This window comes from Taudactylus pleione, unplaced genomic scaffold (genome assembly GCF_031769625.1).
Source record: "Taudactylus pleione unplaced genomic scaffold, aTauple2 ptg000114l, whole genome shotgun sequence".
Lineage (NCBI taxonomy): Eukaryota > Metazoa > Chordata > Amphibia > Anura > Myobatrachidae > Taudactylus > Taudactylus pleione.
In genome coordinates, this window is record NW_028284516.1 from 21,678,255 (window position 1) to 21,705,637 (window position 27,383).

The 27,383-nt window shown below is 41.6% G+C and overlaps 1 protein-coding gene across 1 annotated transcript in view; it reads left to right on the top strand.

Moving 5' to 3' along the window:
- The first annotated feature begins 1,050 nt into the window (after positions 1–1,050).
- STMN2 (stathmin 2) overlaps positions 1,051–27,383 on the top strand; it is a 52,250-nt gene continuing 25,917 nt past the window's right edge. The window contains exon 1 of the mRNA XM_088471566.1: positions 1,051–1,155. Within this exon, the coding sequence (XP_088327692.1) occupies positions 1,137–1,155 (19 nt within the window). The 5' untranslated portion in view covers positions 1,051–1,136. The remainder of the gene's footprint in view (positions 1,156–27,383) is intronic.

The window sequence follows — 27,383 nt, forward strand, 5'->3', positions numbered from 1 at the left end:
ATAGGGCTTAGTGATGGAGCACTGCGCCTGCGCACGGGTGTGGTCAGGACCTGGAGCTGCCAAAGAGCTGACAGTCACACAATGATACACGGTACAGCTGCTCGGTGCCTTTGTCCGCTGCTAAAGCTTATCCTTATTATAAATGCTCTGGTGCTGTCTTGTTACTTAATGTCAGTTAATATCATGTTTTTCCTGGAGACGTTTTGAAATAAGGGTAAGGGTTAACCACCAGCAAGTGGGCATTGCCAAATACACTGTAAGTGGGTGCCCTGCTGCAAACCAAAGAGTGGTATTCTGTCCTGCAGCATCAGTGTTATGTGACTTTTTCAAGTCTAATCGTTGATTCTTACACTTTGAATCCTCAGTTGCATTGATGCAGAAATGTGACAGGTCACTGAGAAAAATAAAGAAATCACCTTTTTGTTGGTTTATTTTCTGGCGTCTTCTTGACATCAGCTATGATGAGGCAGCAGTTCCTGCCGGGGTAGTGCAGTCTCTCAGCACCAAGGACAGCTCTGCTGAGACTGTGTAGGTTGGTTTATAAACTGAAACTTTAGGTTTACAGTGCAACAATAATGAAGATATTGCAGAATGTGTTATCATTTACTGTAGGACACAACAGGTGCAATTAATTGTATACTGCCCCTTTTAAATATATGTAGAGATAGGAGTGAGTGTGTGTGTGTGTGTGTGTGTTGCATTATTGTTATCCATTATTAGCCTTTCAGCACTGATATTATGGTAAATTGTACATGATATCCACTTGCCAGTAGCAACCAAATTCCATTCCAATTTTTATGTAATGCATTTCTCTGGAATGTACTACTGAAATAAAAGGGGGTGCATCCAAGGTTTTTAAGACAAACTGCATTATTTCATTTATCTCTCAGCCCTATTGGCAGATCAATATTTAATGCTTAGAGATTGAAACTTCAAATGAATGATATCAGGGGACTATTGGAACCAATCTGCTTCAGCCTAGACCTGCTAATTATTCATGGGCTCCTGCCTCTATGGTCTTTCTCTTACACAGCTCCACAGTGCTGACTCAGTGCCTTGTTCAGTCTTTGCTCGCTCTCCACTGCTGTAGCTGGATCTCTCACCTTCACATCCTCTGAGCATCTGTATACAACACCATGGCTAAAACAGCAATAGGTAAGGACTTCAATATATTATATAGTCACTTCTAGCACTCTGTGCATGGACATGGATGGGTTCTCTCTATTACATTTTGCAGTATTAGTATGCTTGCAAATAAAGGATTCATAGTTCAGGGCTTTAAGCTCGATATTGCTTTATCCTATATTTAAAGGCTGAATATATACATAATTACTTTTGGTACATTTCCATAGTATATTATTTTTTATTATTATTTATTTTTTTTAGATATTTATTTAGCCGTCCCAGAATTAGCAAATAATTTTCTTGTTCATATTACAATGATATGTACTTGTATGTATATTCTGTTCTATATATTTATTAAGTGGGTAAAATAGAATAGGGTGTCAGATCTGTGGACAGGACACGCCCAATTCACTGATGCATATATTCCTGAAATGTAATGAAACGTAATCTTAATATCATCTAACTGGATTTTCCATAATGCTAGTAATGTTAAATGTGCATTTTTGCTGTGTCAGTGATTATCCCAGACTGTGGGGTTAGACAATGATATACAAAAGCTATATACATAGTACCTGCACTTCTATGTTGCTAGCACTATAGCACAATGCAGACAGACCCCACCCATCTGCCTCTTTTCTTGCTCTCAGGCAGCACTTTTCAATCTTACCATGTTTCTGCTGCCCTCTTACTATTGTATAAGACAGGCGAGCATCTACCGTGCAATTAATTTGTCTTTCTGGAGTAAGATCAACACATACCAGTTATACAAAAGCCATTTCAGTGCGTATTCCCAACACGATTGTCATTTAATAGGCAATGATTACGATCTGCATTTGATTTTAGTACAATACATGTTGAATCCTTATAAAAATTAGCAAACTGACATCAGCACATCAATCCACCTTTGTTCATGTAATTAATAGTGAGACTGGGAAATAAATTAAATTAATTAATTAAATCAAGTCTTCCTAAAGACTGAGAAACCAGCTACTGTATTTTGTCATTATGTAGTTTAACTCCATATAGTCTATCGTAGAACCAATTCATTATTAATTCCCATTTATAGAGGTATAATTTTATATATTGAAGAATAGCAACCTTATAATGCCCATAAAGAAAATCGACATTTAAAGGGCTGGGTGTGATTATACTTTAATTATATGGCATAATACTGAAATTTACATAAGTTATTTAATTTATAGAGCATGCTACAGTACATAAAAGATCCAAAAGGCCCCCCATAACAAGCAGTTTGACTCTCTAGCACCCCTATAGTGGTTTCCGGGGGGAGGGCCACGATGACAGCTCTATATGTAAAAGGAATGAACCTGAGCTATGGGAGTCTGGCCAGCCCTGCAGTGCTAAACATGCACCCCTCCCTATTGCAGCAATATAGTAATCAGTATTGATAATTTGTAGTCACTGGGAGACTGATCACTGCAGAAGGCCACTCTTTTATGAATTCTCTGGCTGTGTATAGCTGTCACTATTTATTTGATGTTCGGATTGACGTCTCATCTGTCATAAATGTGTCTCTGGGTATGAAGGAGGTGTTTCAGATCATTAACATTGCTCACCAGACTTAATGATTTGATTATTTAAGTGCATTTGCTAATTGGATCATGCTTGACAAGCTGTATTATTAGGTCATATAATATAATAACTTAGAATCTGCATGTAGCAACAATAAATATAGTGTCACAATAATAAAAATGTATATACACACGCACAAACACACACACACATACTATACAGTATATAAAATGTACATTCACTGATGTGTATGTTTTATATTAGCAGACTTAAGCAAACGTGTGTGTGTATATATATATATATATATATATATATATATATACTGTAACAATTGTGTAGATCTACATACTACATATGTTTTCAAATAACTCAACACAAGGGGGTTATAGGGTGATCTCATGTTGCTTTATCTACTATAACCATGGATGTTACAAGCAGGATAAAACAATGGACTTTGCATTCCTGCTCTTGGGAGTGTTTCTGTATGATACTTGTCAGCATGACAGGGGAAGATCTGAGTAAACTGCTGCCACCTGGTGAGCGACAAGAAAACAGCAAGTTATTTGAAAAAATAAAAATCACTGGTTTGCAATTTATAGGAAACCTCTGGAAGGCCATTAGAACACTGAAGAAAACATAAGAGAGACAGAACTATGATTTTTCCAGTTATTTCAATGGATAAAAATATTTTTTTACTGTCATTTTATTTTTTGCACCAATCCTCCAGCCGCCCCGCCACCCCAGATTTCATAAGTACAATATCTTAGGTGTAGTCATTCTAGAACATCATCTCTACAGACCTGAGCCATATATATCAGTTTGTTTGAAACATTATCTTTGTTACATGGATAAAGGAAGAATGTGAAGCAATATACATGAGCTACATTTATATTGTACATGCAGGGTTTTCATTGATAGTAGTAGGGGATTTTTGCTAGTAATACATAACATGGAAGGACATTTCCTCTAAATTCATTAGCCATGTGTTGAATTACATAGCAAAATTACTTTGGCTGCCTTTGTTTCTTGCACTGTACATACAGTATGCAGAGTAGCTGCTGCCGGCTCATAGTGGAAGCAGCCATGTTGTGTACTGGAACCTTATTTATGAGAATGCACTAGTTCCTTCATGGGCTGACCTCATTGCCAGCACCCCAGAGTTGGTGGTTCCTAGTGAATTGATATGCAGCATTTTCATGTATACAGAGAGCGTGCACAAATATCTATCATTAAGAAAATAAATCTTTCTGTATTTTAGGGAATATATTTTGCAATAGAATGTGCCTATTTCATATTGGTATCTGACTATCTGTACATTTACACCTCTGGTGTGTGCAGTCAAGATACCCCTCTGGGGCAGGCCTGCACAATCTGTGGTTTTCCAAGTGTTGCAAAACATTTCCCAGCATTTCCCAGCATACCCTGCCAACTATCAGCTATCTGGCACAGCATGCTGGGGCTTGTAGTTTTACACCTGGAGAGCCACATTATGTCCAGTGTGAAGAACTACTAGACATTGCTTTGTAGTACCGTTGGGACAGGTAACATCACTAAGAGGATCTATCACCTATTGACTACAATAAAACAGTTATGGTATATTTTATGGTTGCTATAAAGCAAATACCTGATGCAGTCATTTAATGCTTAAACCAAACTGTTATTAAAGTTGCGGAGATACTGATTGTTGATGTCTCTAAGGCTGGCACATAGGGAGGGTAAATGAAATTAGTATTTGGGTATTTTTAGACATCGTGATTTATGAAGCGAGCTTTATTGAGTTCTCTCATCCAAGGACTTGGACAGGTCAGTGTTTTATGCTTTGTGTTAGCAGGCTATCGGCTATTCATCAGCAGAGCAGTGTATTTATTCCCATGAAAATGTGCCCATGTCAATAATTTTCAAGATCAGGAGCTGGAAATCTGTGGCATGATCGGTAACCATGCCCAGTCTTCAGGGGCCACTCACATACACCATAAAAGCATTCTATCCTGTTTCTCTAGTAATAATAGCAACATACATGATTCAAGAAACTGTGTTTCCTATCTGCAATGACCTAGCTACATGTTTTACTTATGATTCAAATCACACTGTAGTCATTTAAATACTTTCTAACACAAGAGATTAGGTTAGGCTGTTCGGTTTGCACCATATCCTGTTGTGCAGGGCCGTAACTAGGATAGTGCGACCAGTGCCATGGCACAGGGCACCGCAGGACAGGGGGCGCTGTTCGGGCCTGTCAATTTTCCTGTTTATTATCATTCTCACTTGTAGCTTCCTCTTCTTTTATTCCCAGCATCTGCTGGCCTCCCCTATCTCTTCCCTGGCCCTTCCCCATGAGGCCATGGCCCTTTTTCATGTGCACTATCTTATGTCCTTATTTAAAAAATGGGGAGGGCGCCAATGCTTTCTCTGGCACAGGGCACCAAAAAGTTTAGTTACGTTTCTGCTGTTGCGATCACCTAGACTGGTATATGACACACTGGTAAAGGTCAGGTGATGATTGCAGCATGAACATGTGTTTGGTCATTGGCTGATTGTACCGCTTGGGCCCAGGCTCTATAACTCAACAAGAGCTACTGTATGTTATCTGGCCCATAGTGTTTCTTTATTAAATCACTACATTTTTGTCCCTAGAGAAATTAGGCTAAACCATCAGATCAGCCCATACTTGGTCAACTAAAGAATTGATGTAAAAGAAATTGACATCACAGTCTATTGGTGATATTTATTTTAATTTTGGCCATATAAATTTTGGCCAGCTCACATTTATTTTATGAGGTTCTCTGCTGCAGCTGATCCATGGCCATAAAATCTGCTTCTCATTTATGGAGAAATAACATACACATATGATAGACAATAGAAATTGGTTTGCTGTATTGTCTATGTCATTTTAATCTTCATGATTATTACTGTAATCATAATATAGGGGCCAACAATGTGCTAATAATAATAATATATATAAATAATAAACCCTTAGTGTGCAATCAAAAATAATAATGTATTGACAATAGCAACAATGGTAATAACAGTAAAAGTAGACAGAGCAGGAAGGTGCTCATAGTGTGGTAAATTGGGACCAATATTTGGTGTTTTTATATTTCCTATATTATGCGTACTTTTAAAAAACAGGCTTATCTGATAACCCACCACTTGACAAATTGTAGTCGTCACAGCAATGGGGCTATAACCTATAAATGACTCCACCAACTAAAGTAGCAGCAAATCTGCAATTAATCCCAACCCCACAAAAAAGCATAGTGTACTATTTAAAAAAAAAATCTGGATTAAAAACCTGTACAGTACATGTAAATAAGAATGAATAAGCATCAAATATAATTCACCAAATCCCAAAAGGAAGAGCTGGAATGCATGTCACCACAGCACTCAAAGAGAGGGCGCTCCAGTGGCGGTGGATCTTCCAGAATGGGCGGTAACAGGAAACCAGGGAACACCACCAACGCATTTCAGATCATACTTCAAGGATGTAGAACAGGAAGAAGTGTGATACAAATCATGTTGGATGATAACCAGTAGTATGGCTGAAACGGACGCTATCGGGTGGACATTATATTTAACAGCGTTGGATTAAATCTTAATTTTTCTTTATTTCATCTGTGAGTGCTGGTCCACACTAACTCAACTCAGGTTTTGTGAGCTACAAGCTTATCCTGTACATATATGTAGACATATGCATATATCAGTGGCAAGGAATTTCCAGTTCTTTATTGATTACCAATATGAGTAAAACCTGTAGCATTGCCACTCTGTCACTGTAAGTATAAGACACTTCTGTTTGCAAAGTAGTGTGATTTCTTTGTAGGTTTGTCCAGATCAGGACCTTTTACATATTATTGCCTATATATATATATATATATATATATATACAGTACATTTTGTGTAGTAGGTACATAAAATCTGTATAGTTTGGTGGAAGCCAAAGCTGGAATGCTTCCTGTCAAAATCCTGCAATCACACCTAAATAATTATGACAGTAAAGCGGCCAATACACTGTGCGATAAAGCAGCCAATCCGACGGAGTGGTACGATTCGGCTGCTATATCGCACCATGTATGGGTATGATGTCAGACCGAGCGTTCAGTTACTGCAGGTTCAGTCGAACAGGGGATGCGATGTGCGATCCCATGCAGCCCTATGCGGATGGGGGAGGGGGAGCCGGCATATTGGGCGGTCGGTCACCCAATCGCACTGTGTGTGGGGACCGCCCGATATGCCGGACGTCGGATCCCCCGTCGCGTCACATGGTGCCTATCGCACTGTGTATGGCCGGCTTAAGTGTTTCTGAACCAAATACTGTAGTTGCCATGATTGATCATTTGTATCAGAAACAGAGAATCAGAGAATGTTATTTTTTTTTGTACCAAGTCTACTTTCACAACGGTGAGCGATAGATACAAAAATATAGTAACATGGTACAGATTGACTTTATGTACTTTAGGTACATTCTACTGTGATTTGAATCACTTATAAACATGTATATTTCAGTCCTGTATAGGCCACAAAACTATGGGATCTCTTGGGAAACACAAATGCCTATCAGTAACCTTAAAGAATTTTTATTTTATGCTCCATTTATTCTGAAATATAATTAATATATGACAGAAAAAATAAAATATGTGGGTCTGTAATATCATTTTCTCAGTCAAACAAAGGTATATAAATTAAAAGAGCTTTCTCTTTATGTGGTTAAATGGTTCAAAACATAGTTCACGTACATGCCTGAGCCCCTGAGGTTTTTGAATGTTTATTTTTCAAATAGATAATAGACAATTTTGGCAGTTTAATTGTGAAATTATATTTGAAAGTATTATTTGCACAACAGACTGAAAAACAACATATTATGTGGGGGGGCTCATCTAAGTTTGTGTGCAAACAATAAACTAAACGTTCTTAGAAAAAGTAATTCAAACAAGAACCTATATTTTCTTTTCATTAAATATTGTGTTCTTAAAGTCAGAAAACAGTGTTTGCATTCTTATTTACTGTCAGTTGAAAGCTTTTTATAGATGTTAAATAACAATATTGAAATAGTAATAATGCTTACTGTATGATTACTTACCATAACACATTTAACTCCATTAACAGATAGGCCTAATCATTCAACATATACCAAGCTGAACATTACTATTACAGGTTGAGTCTCCCATATCCAAATATTCAGGAATATGGAATATTCCGAAATACGGAATTATTTTGGCATGACTGAGATAGTGAAACCATTGATTTTTGATGATTCAATGTACACAAACTTTGTCTAAGGCCCAATTTATTCAAAATATTGTATAAAATGACCTGCAGGCTGTGTGTTTATGGTGTATATAATACACAAATGCATTCTTTGTGTATATTTAGGTCATATTCCCAAGATATTTCATTATGTCTTATCACATCCCCTCTCACAGTCCACACATAACCTCACATATTGTCTTTCTTTCACATACTCCTGACATTTTGCCGACATTCCTGTGTGACTGGATCATGCAGCCCACCAAGAAACTCTGCATTCTGGCCAGACCAAATTGCAATATATATAGCACCTATCCTTGTGTATCAATGCCTGTTTCCCTATAGATTGTAAGCTTGCAAGCAGGGCTCTCTTACCTCTATGTCTGTCTGTTATTACCCTGTTTTGTTCTATCAATGTTTCCAATTGTAAAGCGCAACGGAATATGCTGCGCTATATAAGAAACTGTTAATAAATAAAAATAAATAAATTATGGTATGGAATTATTCCAAAATACGGAATATTCCGTTATCCAAAATACTCCTGGTCCCAAGCATTTTGGATATGGTAGACTCAACCTGTACTGTGTTTCTATGGAAACAGTAGGTATGTTAGTTTGTTAGTCCTGTAGTCATTTCAATTCCAGGTATCTACTGCTTCTGTACAAACCAGCAACACACAAAGTTTTGTACTGCTCCTATTGCTGAACTACTATACATCCAGTATGTATCCCATGATGCTCAGCTTATTTATTCCAGTCATATGGCAGATTGAACCTAGTCTGGAGCATGAATGGTCTGTTTGGATCTTCAACTGCTGAATTTAAATGTATACATTACATGTACACTATCATATTCATTGTAAACTGTAAATACAAAATACTATACAATAAAAGGTTGTGTGAGTACAATATGTGGGGTTTTACCAAAACATACAGCACATTTGCCATCTTTGCCATATCAGTCCCATATTCTAACTTCAATGGCCAGCACAGGCCAGCAACTGAGATGCTCCTAACTGGGGTTAGGATTCAACTGTCTGTATGGATTGATGTTGAAGGAATTATACAGATACCTGAGTTTCCACCTTAGTCAGGATTAAATATTAAGGGGGAGATTTATCAACCCTTCTAAACAGGAAAATTGGAGGTGTTGCTCATAGCAACCAATCAATTCCTAGCTATCATCTATCTAGTACATCAACAATACAACAATAAACCAACATAAAGAGCTGGTAAGTCAGGGGAAAGACAATTGGCATTATTATTATGTTTCGCAAAAGACAATAAACATCTATTGAATCTGCCTTTCAGATCCAGCCGATAGACATGCCCCATCACTTTGTAACAAATGGCTAATGCTGGATGTGTATATCATGATTTTGCAATGGTTGTGGGGACAATTAGGTTTAGATGCTCATATTGAAGATCTTAATAGACAGCTTATTACATTAAATGAACAGTCTTCAAATAAAACATATACAGAACAGTCTGAGCCACGCTGGCACATATTGGTTAGCCCAGCAGATTTCTATCTTCTCTTGTTGATATACATAGTGCATACTGTCTGATATACTTAGTACATACTGTCACAAGCAGATTGACAGATAACGTCATGTCAGTCGTTGCTGATTAGTATGCCGGCAGATACAGTTTAATTTATACCTGTAATACAACAGTTGAACTAATACATTATAAAAGACCAGTGCTAGAGACATTGCAACATGTGACTCTACAATGAATGGTCATATACTGTAACTATAGCTCTAAGCTTTTTATAGACAATTGTGGGGTATAGCATGAAAATGTCTTTCTATACAGATGATGTCTAGCAAATAAATTCTACAATAGTCAATTTAGCCTATAGTACCCTAGGGCCTGAGTTGTATGCTATGCCAATGTCTTCACAATTGAGTGATAATCGGCAATCAGTGCATGCGTCAGGGTACATTACCATAGTCGCTCGTAGCGACTATTTACTTGCAGTGTGATTGACAGGGAGCATTTGATGAAAGCAATGGGGAGTGGCCACAAAGAATGCAGGCGTGTCGCATCTGTTTCAGGGGCGTGTCTTATTCTGCGTCTTCGAGCCCAGTTGCAAGCAATATGGCTCAGACGTCTGAATTGCCACGGCCTTTCTGCGGGACTATAGGCCTACTCAGGACTGCGGCAATGGAATGATATGTGACGCAGATGCTGTGACACTTTACGCAGATGCTTGGATTTACAAAGCCACAGGTGGTTGTCTCAAAACATCTCCCGGCGGCTGCGACATTTGCATATTTTCACATAGCAGCTGCTTACTCAGACGCAGCAGCAGGCCCTTAGTACATAACAATTTACCAATTATAATCACAGCACAGGTCAGGTTATTTTTTTTCAGAGCTGAGATTGCCATATCAAGAAAGTCTATTTGCAGACTAGCAAGATAAAGAGTAATTACATTTTCCCACAGGTTGATGGGTGACATTTTGGGCGTTTCTCGCTGCTACAGGGCAGATGCAATGATCGTAATATTGTTGGCAAGAGCCACAAAAATTACATTTTGTTTAAAATCGTAGGGTTGAAGATTGGGTATATTTCACCTCTAGCTTGTGTGTTAGTCCTTGACATAGGCGACATAAAAGCAAGGCCGGCTTAAGGGCCACATGGGCTTGAGGTAAAAAATGTTCAAGGGCCTATACTGAGAAGGGAAGGGGCTGTGTGGATGGGGCCAGAGCTATGTGGGTGTGTACACCCCTAAACAATCAGCCTCATGTCATAAAAATAGAAAAATTAAATAATTTTGTGTGAAAACTAGAAATTATTATGAGATGATGGGCCTATTATTATCTGAGACCTGGCGCTGTGGCTCTATCCGCCCTATTGTTAATCTGGCCCTGCATAAAAGGACCATAATCATACAGAATCTTGGAGGTGGTGGGAATTAGTAATTTTGAGTTTGTTACTTCAAAGTGGAAAACTTTAAATTATGGACCAAATATGTTAGCAGGTCATACTTAGTGCCTGGTGCTAGTTTCAGATATGACTTGCACGGTTCCTCCGCCCAAAGCACAATGATTACATAGATTGACCAGACTGCATTCAGTGAAGGTGTGTGCCTATGAATGTCCTGAGATGTACCAGACCCCACTGTGGCTCACTCTCATGGAACCTCCCCTATGCTACATGCCCAGACTCTGCTAAAGTCAGTGCTGCACTTGCAGCATACAGTGCATTACCACACTGACCCCACCACCTGCTACACTCAAGCTTCAGCCTATGGGGTTGCACAGCCTATGTGGATATGATCGCACGGGGTACAATGAAATAGTAGCACATAGCTAGTATAACAGAGTGTGAATATAGTTCCACACATGTCAAAATATAATTAGACTTACTATGGAAGTTTTACTGCTGGGCAGATGCATCCTCATGACCTGACCACTGGACAGAATCATTATAATAAAAAATACTGCATTTCAATCTTCACTGGTTATAATAATACTGAAACAGAACAGTCACTGCAATTGTACAAAACACAAAGAGCCAAGAAGGTCTAGTTGTTGGGGCACTCTTAAATCAAATTTAATAAAATTTAACCTTTATTAGTACTTATTAAAAAGCTGCGGATCTCCTCATTTTAATAGAGTAAATGGATACGGTGAAATAAATATTCAAAATAATTCCGGGTAATTGTGCTCCTATAAATTCTAGATTATTTATTCACATCATACAGGAGTTTTGTACCCGTGGTGATCCTCAAATCAACATAAACCAAATCAAATGTAATCACTTATGTCCCTGCTATTATACACTTAGGCCCTCATTCAGAGCCGTACGCTCTGAGCAGAGCGCACGCTCTGAATGAGGGCCGCCCTCCATGAAAATGGAGCGTCCTCCTGGACGCTCGTATAGCTGTGGGTCACCACCCACAGGCTATACGAGCGTGCAGTTTGATGGCCGCGATGGTCCTGACCATCGCGACCATCGAAACTGCGAGTCGGAGCCTGCGGTTGAGGTTTTCAACCGCAAGCCCCGAAGTGATTTTGGCTCTATCAGAGCCCAAATCACTACCACTGACATCACTAGTGATGTCAGTGGGCCGGCTTCTGACGGGAGGCGTTCCCGTGGGAACGCCCCCGTCAGGGAGGCACGCCCCCGGCACGCCCACCAAAGGGGGCGTGCTGTCAATCAACATCGACAGCACGCCCCCTTTGATCTCACACAACGAGCAAAGGACTTTCCTTCGCTCGTCGCGTCTGGCGCATGCGCACGACGGAGCTCCCTCCGTCGTGCGCATGCTCAGTGCAGAACATCGACCCACTTGCGAGCGGACAGCCGCTCGCGAGTGGGTCTGAATCAGGGCCTTAGTCCCGTTCTGCTAAGAAATCTGCTAAGAACGGAACTAAGGCCCTGATTCAGAGCCGGACACTCTGACAGAGCGCTCGCTCTGAATCAGGGCCGTCCTTCTTAATTTTAGAGCGGCCTCCTGGCCGCTCGTATAGCTGTGGGTGACCACCCACAGCTATTGCGAGCGGCCAGGAAGATGGTCGCGATGGTCAAGACCAGCGCGACCATCGGGCTTGCGACGAGACCCTTGTGGTAGGGTCTCGTTGCCGCAAGCCCTGGAGTGCTTTCGGCTCTATCAGAGCCGAGAGCACTCCCACTGACATCACTTGTGATGTCAGTGGGGCCGGCCCCAGACTGTAGGCGTTCCCATGGGAATGCCTCCGTCTAGGCAGCCACGCCCCCAGCACGCCCACCAAAGGGGGCGTGCTGTCACTCACCATCGACAGCATGCCCCCTTTGTAGCGAGACCCATAGCGACGGCTTGCCCGTCGCTATCCGGGTCTCACGCATGCGCACGACGGAGCCGGGTTCGTCGTGTGCATGCGCGGTGGGCCAACATCGACCTACTTGCGAGCGCTCAGCGCTCGCGAGTGGGTCTGAATTAGGCCCTAATTGTATAATAGCAGGGACATAAGTGATTACATTTGATTTGGTTTATGTTGATTTGAGGATCACCACGGGTACAAAACTCCTGTATGATGTGAATAAGTAATCTAGAATTTATAGGAGCACAGTTACCCGGAATTATCTTGAATATTTATTTCACCGTATCCATTTACTCTATTAAAATGAGGAGATCCGCAGCTTTTTAATAATTACTAATAAAGGTTACATTTTATTAAATTTGATTTAAGAGTGCGCCAACAACTAGCCCTTCTTGGCTCTTTGTTTTTTGTACATGTTATATTTTGGGCTTTGGGAGCACCACCACCAACATGTTATGTCACAATCTCTAAATACAAAACGAAATATGGTTGGTTGTAAATTAATGCCGTAATAATATATGGTTCTGTGCGGTACCAAAACCCCCCCATTTTTTCAAAGCAGTCACTGCAATTGGTCAGACTCAGTGACAAAAACAAATATTCTGTTATATTGTTTTGATGTGAAATAATGTCTTGTTTGATACTTTTGTATCTTAAAGCAGTTCAGCATTTATGACAGCATGGTGTAAATAGATAATGTTTATATTCTCACATTGAGTTATTTGCTAATACGTGTAAAAGCGCACATGGGCAGTAACCTATAACAGCCAGTCAGTCATTTACTTTGACCAGTCTAGTGCAATTAGGCTAATGAGAGTCAATGTCTCATGGGTTGCTATGAGTTACTGTACATTTGCACCTCTGCTTGTAGACCATCATCAAAGGGATCAATATGTTCCTCCCTGTGTGACACATCTGGCATCAGCTTCCATAGCCCCTTTATTTGCCTTCCCCAGTGTGCCACCAGAAGCTCTCCTACTGTAAGGATAGCAAGAAAAATGAAGTAGAAAACTAGATGCAAAAGTACTGCTGAAATGCTTATTTACTCATATGGCGTATATATAGAACCTGATTCAGAAACCTTCCCAATCCCAATGTTTTCGCATATGGATGAGGTTTTTTTAGACTGCGCATGCGTATAAGTCACACTGTGCATGTGTTGCGATGGTCCTGCAATGGCGGTCGCAGTGAGGATTTATTCACAAAGTGATTGACAGACAGGGACCATTTGTGGGCGGCAATGGGGCGGGGGGGGGGGCGACTCAGAATCAGGTGTATTGCAACTGTTTTTGGGGCATGTCTCAGCCTGCGACTGTGATCCTGAATGCGAAGGCTCCAGCATCTGAGTTCCGACAGCCATTCTGAGTTACCATGGGGTTACTCAGAAGTTCGATGATCGACAGGTGTGCGACCAATGGATGCGTTTTTGTAACAAAGCGGCGGATCTGAGACGAGTGTTTCCATACAAGTACTGGCAAGTGCAACCTTTGCATACTTTTGTATATATGTCCATCCCTGAATCAGGTCCATAGCACAAAGGCATTGTAATTAATATTAACAGATGAAATACAAACTTGGATCAATGTATTGGTCATGTTCTGTAATATGTGATATACTTAAACCTTTTATTATTATTATTATAATTATTTTTAAGGCACCACAAAGTTTCTGCAGCACCGTACAGAATATATGCGCACACAGTAACAGTAAAACATGGCAGATCAATGGCACAGTAAATGTGCAATAACATACAGGGACAGCTTAATAGAGGAGTGGGCCTGTGTGCAGTCTCCATGCAGGCCCCCTCCTCACTCTAGGGCGACGCAGTTGATTAGACTATGGCATTGTGCCAAAGACTACAGTGCATGTGCAGGTCTCCGGGAAAATGGCACGGGAAGCATGTCTCCGGTGATTTGTGCAGTGCTGCTGCCGATGTGGGGGATTCCGGAGAGGTAATATATAATACATAGGTGCACACCCTGCACCATACTTACCGACCTTGTGGCTGCCTTCACCAAGAGGAGACAGCCAGATTGGCACTGCTGGGGCGGGGCTCATCGGAGGTGAGAGAGTCTGCGGGGTGGCCGGGAGTGGAGCTCGGCGGATGTGGCCAGGTCTGGGGATGTGATAACTCAATTGCATCATTATAGCCCCACCCCTGTTATGCAAGATTATTGACATTGCGGAGTGGGGGGGGTGAAGCCACGATGACGTGATTCAGTGGGAAAGTGGGCTGCTGCGGCTATGTGGTCCCAAACCCGGGAGACTTATACACCTTTCAGTGTTGCCAGGAGCTACACACGATTTTCGGGAGCCTCTCCGCCATTGCAAGAGGGTAGGCAAGTATACCCTGCAACCATTTTAGTTACGCCACTGATGACATATTGTTGGACAATACGGGCCAATAAAACTGGCAAACTAAGTAGAACGTGCACAAGGGTTTGCGGATTGTTTCTTGACCGACAAGTGAAGGTGAGTCATTGGAAGAGAAAGTCAGATCAGTACTCAACTAAGCTGTACCCATGAAAGGGTAGGCACACTAAGTGATAAACCTCTCTGCATATGATATATGGGCCTCCAGCCAATCAGCTCCCAACTGTCATTTTTCAAACAGATGACAGTTAGGAGCTGATTGGCTGGAGCACCATTTATCATATGCAGACAGGTTTATCACTAGTGAGTGATAAAACTCGTTGATAAATGAGGCCCACTGTCACTAAAAGGGACAAGGAGACCAGGCGCAGTAATACTGCTGGGGAGGAACATGATGAAGAAGGGCCCTGCTTGTGACGATTTAAGAGGAGGGATGGTATACTTTCAAGTAACCTTTACAATTTATATAATTTGAATATCTTATTTATTGTATAAAAGTGTTTTCAATTTTCTTGTTCTACATCACAGCTTTAATCATTAAGGGGTCTATTCATTATGTTAATTAACATTTCATCTCACCGCGAGCACTGGAGCTTGTACACCATTGGACATCATTGGTCCAGCGCAGACAGCTTGTCCGAAAGTCATCTTTCTCCACGGAACTTTTCACTGCTTTCAGAACAGTGACACAAGTGCGCATGCGTGACCTACAGTTCACTCATGCACACAAGAGTCCCAGCGTCCGGCGGAAGAAGCCGGACAGGGGCGAAGGGATCTGAAAAGATCCCTCTTCGCAAACCCGTACCTCCTTCCCATAGGGAAGGAACGGTTTGCTCGCAGTGAGTGGGAGCAAACACTATCTGAAGATGGCGAATGCACCCGCAGTCAGGCTCCGAAAATATTATATTTTCGGAGCTTGTTGAATTCTGTCCCCATACTAGTGTATGGGGACAGCAGGCCATTCCACAAGAGGAAAGTAAGTAGGCGATATCTGTGATACTAGTGTATGGGGACAGCGGGCCATTCCACAAGAGGAAGGTAAGTAGGCGATATTTCTGATACTAGTGTATGGGGACAGCGGGCCATTCCACAAGAGGAAGGTAAGTAGGCAATATCTGGGATACTAGTGTATGGGGACAGTGGGCCATTCCACAAGAGCAAGGTAAGTAGGCGATATCTGTGATACTAGTGTATGGGGACAGCGGGCCATTCCACAAGAGGAAGGTAAGTAGGAGATATCTGTGATACTAGTGTATGGGGACAGCGGGCCATTCCACAAGAGGAAGGTAAGTAGGCGATATCTGTGATACTAGTGTATGAGGACAGCAGCCATTCCACAAGAGGAAGGTAAGTAGGCAATATCTGTGATATCTCCTGCTTTACCCTCTTGATGAATGGCCCAATAACTTAATTTCTAAAATTGCAGGTGGTAAATGTTCATTTGATGAATAGGCCCCTAAGTGTCAGCAGTAAGTATGGTCAGAAACCATACAGATATATTAGACACTAAGTACAATTTACAATACAACTAAATACATTTGTATGTAGTCATACATATTCACAGTTAGCTTCATTTTAGCTTTAAATACTTTAGCTTAACTGAAGCCCTGTGCCCATAATTTAAAAAGAACCATGACTTCTGTTATGATTAAGCTTATTGATATAAAACAAATAAAATCTTATTAAACAATGATAGAGTCTTTAGCAAAGGAGTCTTAGGAGTCAATTTAAGTAGGAGTGATGTACAAATGCTCGTTTTGGGGTGATGTATGGGTAATGTGCAGTATGCACAAAGCTCATACACATGGTGAGCTGAATTCATGCATTTTAACATGTACCCATCACTGGCATCACCCATGCATCCCTCCAAATAAAAATTGACCTCTAAGAATACAGCTTATTGAAATTTGTTTTGCACCTGGTCTAGTTACACCACTAATTCTCTATATGTCAATACAGAATTTAGGATTAAAACAAATGTGCTTGTTCATTTGTTTCCTAGTACACCATTGTCAGAACTATAAATGTAATATAGCAGATATGACTGACTAGACGCTGTATGAGTTCCACACTTTAACTTCACACGGAGCTTTAGCAATAAATTAAATGTTGCAAAAAGGATATAATAAAAACCTCCAGAATGCCATTATTGATTCTCTAGTCAAACTACGAAAAAAAATCAATGCTCTGTGACCTTTCAAAGGATATTTTAAATGCATAAATCACAGTACAAAACATAGCCAATTCAATGAATTGTAGCCAGGTATTGAAATCCTGTGTTTGTTGAGCTTGCTTAGGTCTCAGGGGATATTCCTCTAGTACAGATTACCCTCCGCATAGGTATTCAGGCAGCATAGGATGTCTACTTCCACAATCTGCTAACTCTATCATATTATTGCATCTCATGAACCAACAGTAGGAAGTTTAATGTGACCTACATCATTTATAGGATAATTAATAGAGCAGATCAGACTGACATTTTCACTAACAATTATCCGTTTGTGACAAGCTGGCTTCTGATTTTCACTCTTAATATATTCTTTACAAATGATATACACAGCAGTGGAAACAACCTTCCAAATGTCTGCAAAATGATATTAAACTGGCAATTCCAGCAGTGTATTTTGAAGATTGATAATTTTGTCTTGGATTGTGTACAGTAGTATATACAGTATCACATAATATTAGACCTATTGGTCTACTAAGGTGTAATAACCCAAACACCAGCTATTGGAATAATTCCATCTGATGGCCAAAATAATAATGATTTGCCCAAGGGGTACACAAAAGCTCACAAGGGCTCATGGAACCTGTCTTTTCTGCCATGTTCAAATCTTCCTGTTAAAAAAAAATACATCCCTACATCCGATGTAAACCATAGAAATGAAAGTAATATGACATAGACTGAAAAGAATGAATAATTTCAGGTGTGAAAAAAGTAGGTAATGGAGGAAATGCAGGAATACATAGAGACAGTGGGCCTGATTCAGACCCGCTCGTGGTCCCCCACTGCGTATGCGCACGGCCAGCGACGGGTGCTCCGTCGCTACGGGTCTCGCATCAAAGCGGGGCAGCTGTCGATTTTGATTGACAGCTTGCCCTGTTTTGGAGGCGGGCGGGGGGGGGGGGGTGGCTGGCCAAACGGAGGCGTTCCCGAAGGAAGGCCTGCCGTTTGGGGGCGGCCCCACTGACATCACGAGTGATGTCAGTGGTGAGCTTTCGGCTCTATTAATATGGTGAGTCAGGTTGTGCTGCAATATGCTGAGGCAGGCAGTACTGTAATATGCTGAGTCAGGCGGTGCTGTAATATGCTGGGTCAGGCGGTGCTGTAATATGCAGAGTGCTGTAATATGCTGATGCAGGCAGAACTGTAATATGCTGAGTCAGGTGGTGCTGTAATATGCAGAGACAGGCGGTGCTGTAATATGCTGAGGCTGGCAGTACTGTAATATGCTGAGTCAGGAGGTGCTGTAATATGCTGAGTCAGGCGGTGCTGTAATATGCAGAGTGCTGTAATATGCTGATGCAGGCAGAACTGTAATATGCTGAGTCAGGTGGTGCTGTAATATGCAGAGACAGGCGGTGCTGTAATATGCTGATGCAGGCGGTACTGTAATATGCTGAAGCAGGCAGTGCTGTAATATGTAGAGGCAGGCAATGCTGTTACAGTATGTGATGAGACAGGAAGTGCTGTAATATGCTGATGCAGGCAGTGCTGTAATATGCTGATGCAGACAGTACTGTAATATACTGATGCAGGCAGTGCTGTAATTGCTGATGCAGGAAGTGATGTAATATGCCGATGCAGGCAGTACTGTAATATGCTGATACAGGCAGTACTGTAATATACTGAGGCAGGCAGTACTGTAATATGCTGAGGCAGGCAGTGCTGTAATATGCTGCAACTGGCAGTACTGTAATATGCTGAGACTGGCAGTACTGTAATATGCTGAGACTGGCAGTACTGTAATATGCTGAGAGAGGCAGTGCTGTAATATGCTGATGCAGGCGGTACTGTAATATGCTGAAGCAGGCAGTGCTGTAATATGCTGCAACTGGCAGTGCTGTAATATGCTGAGACTGGCAGTACTGTAATATGCTGAGACAGGCAGTGCTGTAATATGCTGCAACTGGCAGTACTTTAATATGCTGAGACTGGCAGTACTGTAATATGCTGAGACAGGCAGTGCTGTAATATGCTGCAACTGGCAGTACTTTAATATGCTGAGACTGGCAGTACTGTAATATGCTGAGACAGGCAGTGCTGTAATATGCTGATGCAGGCGATACTGTAATATGCTGATGCAGGCAGTGCTGTAATATGCTGAGGCAGGCAGTACTGTAATATACTGATGCATGCAGTACTGTAATATACTGAGGCAGGCAGTACTGTAATATACAGAGGCAGGCAGTACTGTAATATGTAGAGGCAGGCAATGCTGTTACAGTATCTGCTGATGCAAACAGTACTGTAATATGCTGATACAGGCAGAACTGTAATATGCTGAGAGAGGCAGTGCTTTAATTGCTGATGCAGGCAGTGATGTAATGTGCTGATGCAGGCAGTGATGTAATACGCTGAGGCAGGCAGTACTGTAATATGCTGAGGCAGGCAGTGTTGTAATATGCTGAGGCAGGCAGTGCTGTAATATGCTGAGACAGGCAGTGCTGTAATATGCTGAGACAGGCGGTGCTGTAATATGCTGATGCAGGCCGTACTGCAATATGCTGATGTAGGCAGTGCTGTAATATGCTGATAAGGCAGTACTGTAATATGCAGATGCAGGCAGTGCTGTAATATACAGAGGCAGGCAATGCTGTTACAGTATATGATGAGACAGGCAGTGCTGTAAAATGCTGATGCAGGCAGTACTGTAATATGCTGATGCAGGCGTGCTGTAATATGCTGATGCAGGCAGTGCTGTACTATACAGAGGCAGGTAGTACTGTAATATGCAGAGGTAGACAATGCTGTTACAGTATATGATGAGACAGGAAGTGCTGTACTATGCTGAAGCAGGCAGTGCTGTAATATTAGGATGCCATGTATCCTGGATTTCCCGGGATCGTACCGGGTTTTTGTTCTTCTGCCCTGGCGTCCCGATAACTGTCTTCGAGACGCACAAATGTCCTGGTAACTGGAGGGCGTAAGTAGCAGAAGCCAGTGAGCACTGGGGGATGGAAGATGAAGCTGCGTGGTCTGGTGACGTGGCCTTGGTCCCCAGCGGTAGGCCGCATATTATGACAACTTTATATCAACCGCCTTTAATTCCAATCCGCCACGGAGCACGAGTAGTCTGGATTTCGGCGTTGGTCTGGACGGATCATTCATTCCTTGACCAGGTCCCACTGTTCCCAGAGTGAGACCAAGGGATATATTTACTAAAGTGAGAGTTTTTAGAAATGGAGATGTTGCCCATAGCAACCAATTCTACTTAACATTAAACTAGCACCTTCTAGAAGAAATAGCTAGAATCTGATTGGTTGCTATGGGCAACATCTCCACTTCTAAAAACTCTAATTTTAGTAAATATACCCTCCAGAGAGAGACAATAGATAGAGAGTGACATGGAGAACATAAATAGATAGAGACAGAGGCCCTGATTCAGAGCCGGACACTCTGACAGAGCGCTCGCTCTGAATCAGGGCCGTCCTTCTGATTTCTAGAGCGGCCTCCTGGCCGCTTGTATAGCTGTGGGTGACCACCCACAGCTATAGTGAGCGGCCAAAAAGATGGTCGCGATGGTCAAGACCATCGCGACCATCGGGCTTGCGACGAGACCATTGTGGTAGGGTCTTGTTGCCGCAAGCCCTGGAGTGCTTTCGGCTCTATCTCTACCAATAGGAATGCCTCCGTCTGGGCAGCCACCATCGACAGCACGCCCCCTTTGGTACGAGACCCATAGCGACGGCTTGGCCGTCGCTATCTGGGTCTTGCGCATGCGCACGACGGAGCCGGGTCCGTTGTGCGCATGTGCACTGGGCCAACATCGACCAGCTTGTGAGCGCTCAGCGCTCGCGAGCGGGTCTGGATCAGGCCCAGAAAGCATTGATTGATATAGTTAACGATAAATAATGTGAAGTCCGCTCAAGCTTACTTGGAGTTCCAAAGTCCAAAATATTCATTTGCACAAAGAAATAAATAGAGTACCGTCCTCTTACACTATGCATGCGCGGCTGTCACAGCACAGGGCTTCAATTCTGAATGCACTGACTTCCAACAAGCACTGCAGTACAATCTATAAGGTCACATTCAAATAGTCCTTAGGGAATACAATCACTGGATTCAGGGAGGGATCTGTATATGCTGGACTTCGGGTAGGTCAGTTCTTTTTTTCTTTGTGTGTGAGCAGCCGGATCTTCATTAGCCAGAGGCCCACGCCAAAACTATCCCATTCTGGAATTCCTTTTTCTTACAGAGTTTCAGGAGAAGCACATTACATTGCTTAACTTTGCAAATAAAAGGGATCTAAAACATTATACCAATATTTCATTTATGTTTACAACAGAGATGCAGTATTTACCTATAATACACTACAAATTAAATGCTGATTAAAATAAGACTAAACAACAATATACAGTTATGTGACATTATAAATATACTTAAAGTATATTTAAAATAAGAACTTTATATTAATGATATTCCATAACCGCATGGTGTGATGGTTTCTGAAGGGTCACCAAAGTTATTCTATTGGAATACAGAACAGAATAAGCCCAATGAATGGTGCAATATTATTAATCAAAATCTCATACAATCATATCTCATACAATCATATCTCATACAATCAAATTGACTAATCATTAATTTGTAACCTATATAAGTAAATGCCTTCATCCAAGATATCTAACTTTAACAATAGAGAGACTGTACTGCTGAGGCTGCTGACTACTGACTATGCACAAGCACCAGGCTGTGATAGTGACACACACAGTCACTGTAACATTTCAAACAAACAGAGGGTCTGATTCAGAGCCGCTTGTAAGCGGCCGCTCGTTCGTTCCGACCGATGTTCGCACAACTGCGCATGCGTACGGATTTTAATATGCATGCGCGAACCAGTCAGTGCGGCCGAAAATCGTTTGTTCGCTAAATAGCGAATGCCTGCTATTTTGAGTGACAGGAGGAGGCGTATGTGGGTGGTAACAGGGGAAGGTGCTTGAAAACTGGGAGTGGAAATCAGAACGCAGGCGTGCTTAAAGGTCAAAACGGGCGTTTTATGGGTGTGCATAATTAATACAGGAGCTTCATTAACCACGTCACTTGGTTGATTTATAGTCAGAACTGCTCGCAAGATTGTGGTAGGAAAAACCAACCACAAGAATAGCGACCAGTTCATACGCTGTTCGATGTACTCGATTAATCTATTAAATAGCGGACATGACGTATGGTGCGAGCGGCCAGGGGGCGTCTTTTTCAAAATTACGACCGCAAGTTTTGTTCGCTCGTTCAGACATAGAGGCGTGAACAGACCGCAAAGTGCGAACGGTTCATTTGAATAGCCACCCCTTTTTAATGAATGAGCGAGCGCAAATAGCGTCCAGCTCTTAATCAGGCCCAGAGTCAACACAGACTGTCTGAATACTGTATTATCTGCATATTATATAATCTGTTTGCTGGACGCTAAATCCGAGTGTGCTGACTAAGTTTTTGGCTTGACAAATCTTAGCCTGCAATTAACGGGAGAAAAATATATGCAGTATAATATGTTTGTTTGTTTTTTTAACTTGGACTTGTCTCGACTCGGTTCTCCTACTAAGACATCCCGTGCAAAACACTGAAAACTAAATATAAACTACACTATTACCCTGCAATAAGGGATAAAAATAGTTTTTTTGTATTTCAAGTTGCTCTGGCTTTACTTTGTATTTCAACTTGGTCTTGAGTCTATTGACTCAACAGACTGTCTCCCATCATTTATATTAAATCCTATTTTGTGTTTAAGTTCATAGTTCTAATTTATAATAATTTAACAATGTCATCACCAATGTCAGTTAACTGATAAATTGCGTAATGACTTTCCTTTTATTAACAAATTGTAAGAGAAGAACAGTAGAACTGTGTTATGCACAATGTGCAGTGCTGTGTTTGCAATTGCCCATGTTTGGAGGTCTGGCAGTACGGACTATATAAAAACAGAGAAACACAAACTTGCAACTCAGGCTTCTTTAACTTCTGGGAAGGTGACCAATTTTTTTTTACTCCTGCCAAAGTGGATAATGAGTCCTATGAATTGGCAGCATGCACGGGAACTACGGCTTTCCATATGGTAAAGCAAAATCATAGTTTCAATTCAATGAACTGCACCTCAGAAATTGTAAGGGAACTGTTTGGGAAAAAAAAGTTACGCGTTCTCGGCAAAAATCAAGAGAAATTGTTGGCACCGTATGCAATGCTAGAAGCTTTTTGTGAACTGGAAGATACACGGTTTGTATCCCTGATTATTAGTAGTTCAGTTCAATCACAAGGCCATAAAGTTAGTGCCTGTCCTTATTCACTAGTGTAGGTATCATGGTGAAAATTATTCACTTTACTAATCTTCATGGAGAAACGTCTGGCCTGATTACGGGCTTAATTATCGAAGTTCTGAACAAATACAATTATCAGATATCGTTGTCTGATCGTCCTGCATGTGCTGGATGTTCGATATCGAACATCCAGCAACATGCACCAACCCCCAAACGACGTAACGATCTATAGTAACCAGGCTAACCTGACCATCCGTGCCTGTGCATCGACCATCATTTGGTCGTTGGAGAGGTTAAAAAAAAGGACGATATAAACGATCAAACGAAAAACGATATCGTTATCGTTTATATCGTCCTTTAAATCTGACCGTGTGTATGCACCATTAGACAGATAAAATAATAGCATTGTCTGCAAATAATACGAACACCAACTTTGGAGGGTACAACAGTGGGAGTAAAGGAGAGGTTTTCGCATCTAAAATCCCATTTAAAAAGTAACATATTTGGAATGGAGTGTGTTACTCACATTATACACAACAGTATTCAAAGTGCCAGTGATGTGTTACCAGTTGATATAGAAACAATTGTATGCTAGATATTTTCAGGAAGGGTATTGAAATACCGACGGCTCTTTAGCCGCCGGTTCAAATATCACCTCCGGAAGCCCGACAGCCAGAGATCCCACCGCGACTAGGTAGGTAATCTAACCCTACCCTGCTCCCCCCCTAACAATAACCCACCCACTAAGTGCCTAAACCTAACCTTCCCGGGGTTTGCCTAACCCTAAGTCTCCCCCCAGTGGTGCCTAACCCTAAACCCCCCTTCCGGCGCCCTATACCTAAGTCTCTCGGGGGGTGCCTAACCCTAACCTCCCCCCAGGGGGTGCCTAACCCTAATGCCCCCTCCCCACCCGCTAACACTTCTCCTGACAGAAAAGAAGAACATTATTTACTACAGGACTCTGCTACAAGCATTGCACAATGAGGGGGACTTAACCGAAGAATGTTTTCATTTTGACGAGTGTTATGATGCCTGAGTGAACTGTATTGAAAAGTGAGTAGCTCAAACTCCTGCAGAGGAATAAGCTCATTTTCCATGGCTAACCTCAAAGGACAATATAAATTGGTCTGATGCTAGATGATCTTTAGCAGTTGTTCGGCAAATTTCCTCCATTATTATTGATGAAGAACAATATTTTGACCAGTATAAAATAGTTGAAAGGCATATAAAATTAAATTGGGAGATGTGTACTTCTAATTCAGAAGCTAGTCTATCCTTAGAAGATAAATGGGTTCATCTTTTCAAAACATTCATTGAGCAAGGAATTGAAGTTTCAGTGTTTTCAACTGTGGTGGAATTTGTATTCTCACCTCCAGTAACTAACTCTTCAGTGGAACGTGTATTCTCACCTCCAGCAACTAACTCTTCAGTGGAACGTGTATTCTCACCTCCAGCAACTAACTCTTCAGTGGAACGTGTATTCTCACCTCCAGCAACTAACTCTTCAGTGGAACGTGTATTCTCACCTCCAGCAACTAACTCTTCAGTGGAACGTGTATTCTCACCTCCAGCAACTAACTCTTCAGTGGAACGTGTATTCTCACTTATGAATGCACTATGGACAGACGAGAGAAACAGATTAGCGATTATCGTAATGTGGTGAGGCAGGCAGGGCTGCGATGATGCAGGAAATTCACCATGTATTTTATGGCTTGTTGTAGTGTTGTATAGTGTTTGATGCTAAGGGGTCGATTCAGTAAGAAGCGAGTCAGCTTGTTCCGTGATTAAGTGCGACCATATGGCGCATTTGCCATAGCTCCCTGCTCACTCCTAATTGAATCGACCACAATATATAGCAAGGGTAGTTTTATATTCATGTATACAGGGGCATTTCTAGAGAGGAGGGGGCCCGTGTGCAGTCTCCGACACGTGCCCCCTCCTCTCCGCCCGGCAGCGCACTGAGATGTGCACGGCCAGCGCCGGAGTTATAGACTCTGGGCACTAGAGTGTGCCCAGAGTCTATAATGAATGCACAGGTCACCGGGAAAATGGCCGCGGCGGCCATTTTTCCTGTACTGCGCATGCGCATACGACGGGAAACTGGCCATTTTCCAGTTGTTTTACAGAGCCGGACCCACACGCCGACGTGGGACCCTGGAGAGATAAGTAATATTATGGGTGCAGGGTGTGCGGTGCGGGGCCCCCATGGACCCAGGGACCTGTGTTCCCGCACACCCTGCACCCATTATAGATACAGCCCTGCATGTATATTTGAAAGTTTGGCTAAGAAGAAGTATTTGATTTTGTTCTAACACATCTAAAGTGCCTGAAGTAGAGGGGTTTTTCATATAACATATAAAAAGTGTTATCTTCTTCATGTTCTGCATGGTTAGATAGTAGTTAAGGTTAAAAAACATGAATTTATATTCTCATTCCATGTTTAATCTATCATAAACAATTTCAGGACATATATACAATAAAAATAAATATTGTATTTTATCATTCTAATAGTTACCATCAATTAGAGAACACTGATGTAGACTTTTGCTGTGAGAAAGAGTATTTTTTTTTTTTTTAAATTCTACATTTTAGGTGACTCCCGAAACAACCTCCACATTTTGCCCTATATACATGCTCACCCTACAGCCTAGATACAGCTCTCATTCAAAGGGGGCAATCCAATTAGCGGCGAGGGGTGCGATCGGGTGCATGTTGCAGTTGCAGCGGCATTCAAACGTCGGCAATGGCACCGCCTCTCGCACACCCCTCGCAGCCCTCTTTCAGGCTGAACTCACTCCATTTTGTACACAGCCCTATAGGGCTGCGCACAGTTTTGTGCAAGTTCAGGCTGCTACTGGGCTGCCATCAAGTGCGGCCTTTAGCGCAATGACTCGCATCCGCAAGTACATCACGTATAATTGGATTGACCCCCAAGTTCTTTTTTTATATATTTTAAAGGGCAGGGTATAAAAATAACAGACATAATAGATACTGAATAAATACAGGAATATGTGAGAATATCATGTCGAATAGTAGAATTAAGTTAATTAAAGAAATATAAACAAGGTTATATATAACAATTGTAAAACATACAATACATAAATGGAATTATAGCATTATTATTATTATTATTACAGTATTTTTTACTTATATTTTACAGTGGCAACATGTTATCTTGCCATATACTGTACGTTTAGTATAAGGTCTTCAGACCTATACCTATGGATATAGAAGTTCCATTTACAACCTTTAAAGAAACCAAATACCAGTGATTCATCTTTTTGTGTTGCATTTTGTTGGAAAGAACACCGACATACTGTATCTAAATTTATGTAAATTTGACAAGACATGTTTTTAGATGTTTTAGAATGATATGTGTAGCATTTATCTGTCTACAAATAAATATTTTTCTTTAAAGGAACAGCTATTTGGCAAAAATAGTAAAAGTCTGTCTTATTAAAATGATTTCCAAGATAACTGGAGACACTCATACACACAAGGACACAGAAAGACAGACAAAAAGTCACACAGGCACACACATACAGTACATATACGGAATACATATGTTACACCGCCGGCCGCATGGAAGGAAATCCCGATCGTGCGAAAGGTAAGTATTTCCTAACCTAATCTACCCCCTAACCTTAACCCTTCTTTAGGGTGCCTAACCCTAACCTCCCCCCCTGTGCCTAACTCTAATCCCCTCTCTAAGTGCCTAAACATAACCCCCCCTTTCCCCGCCATCTAAACCTAAGTCCCCCGGGGGGGTGCCTAACCCTAACCCTCCCTCCCCCTAGCCTAAACCTAACCTCCGGGGGGTGCCTAA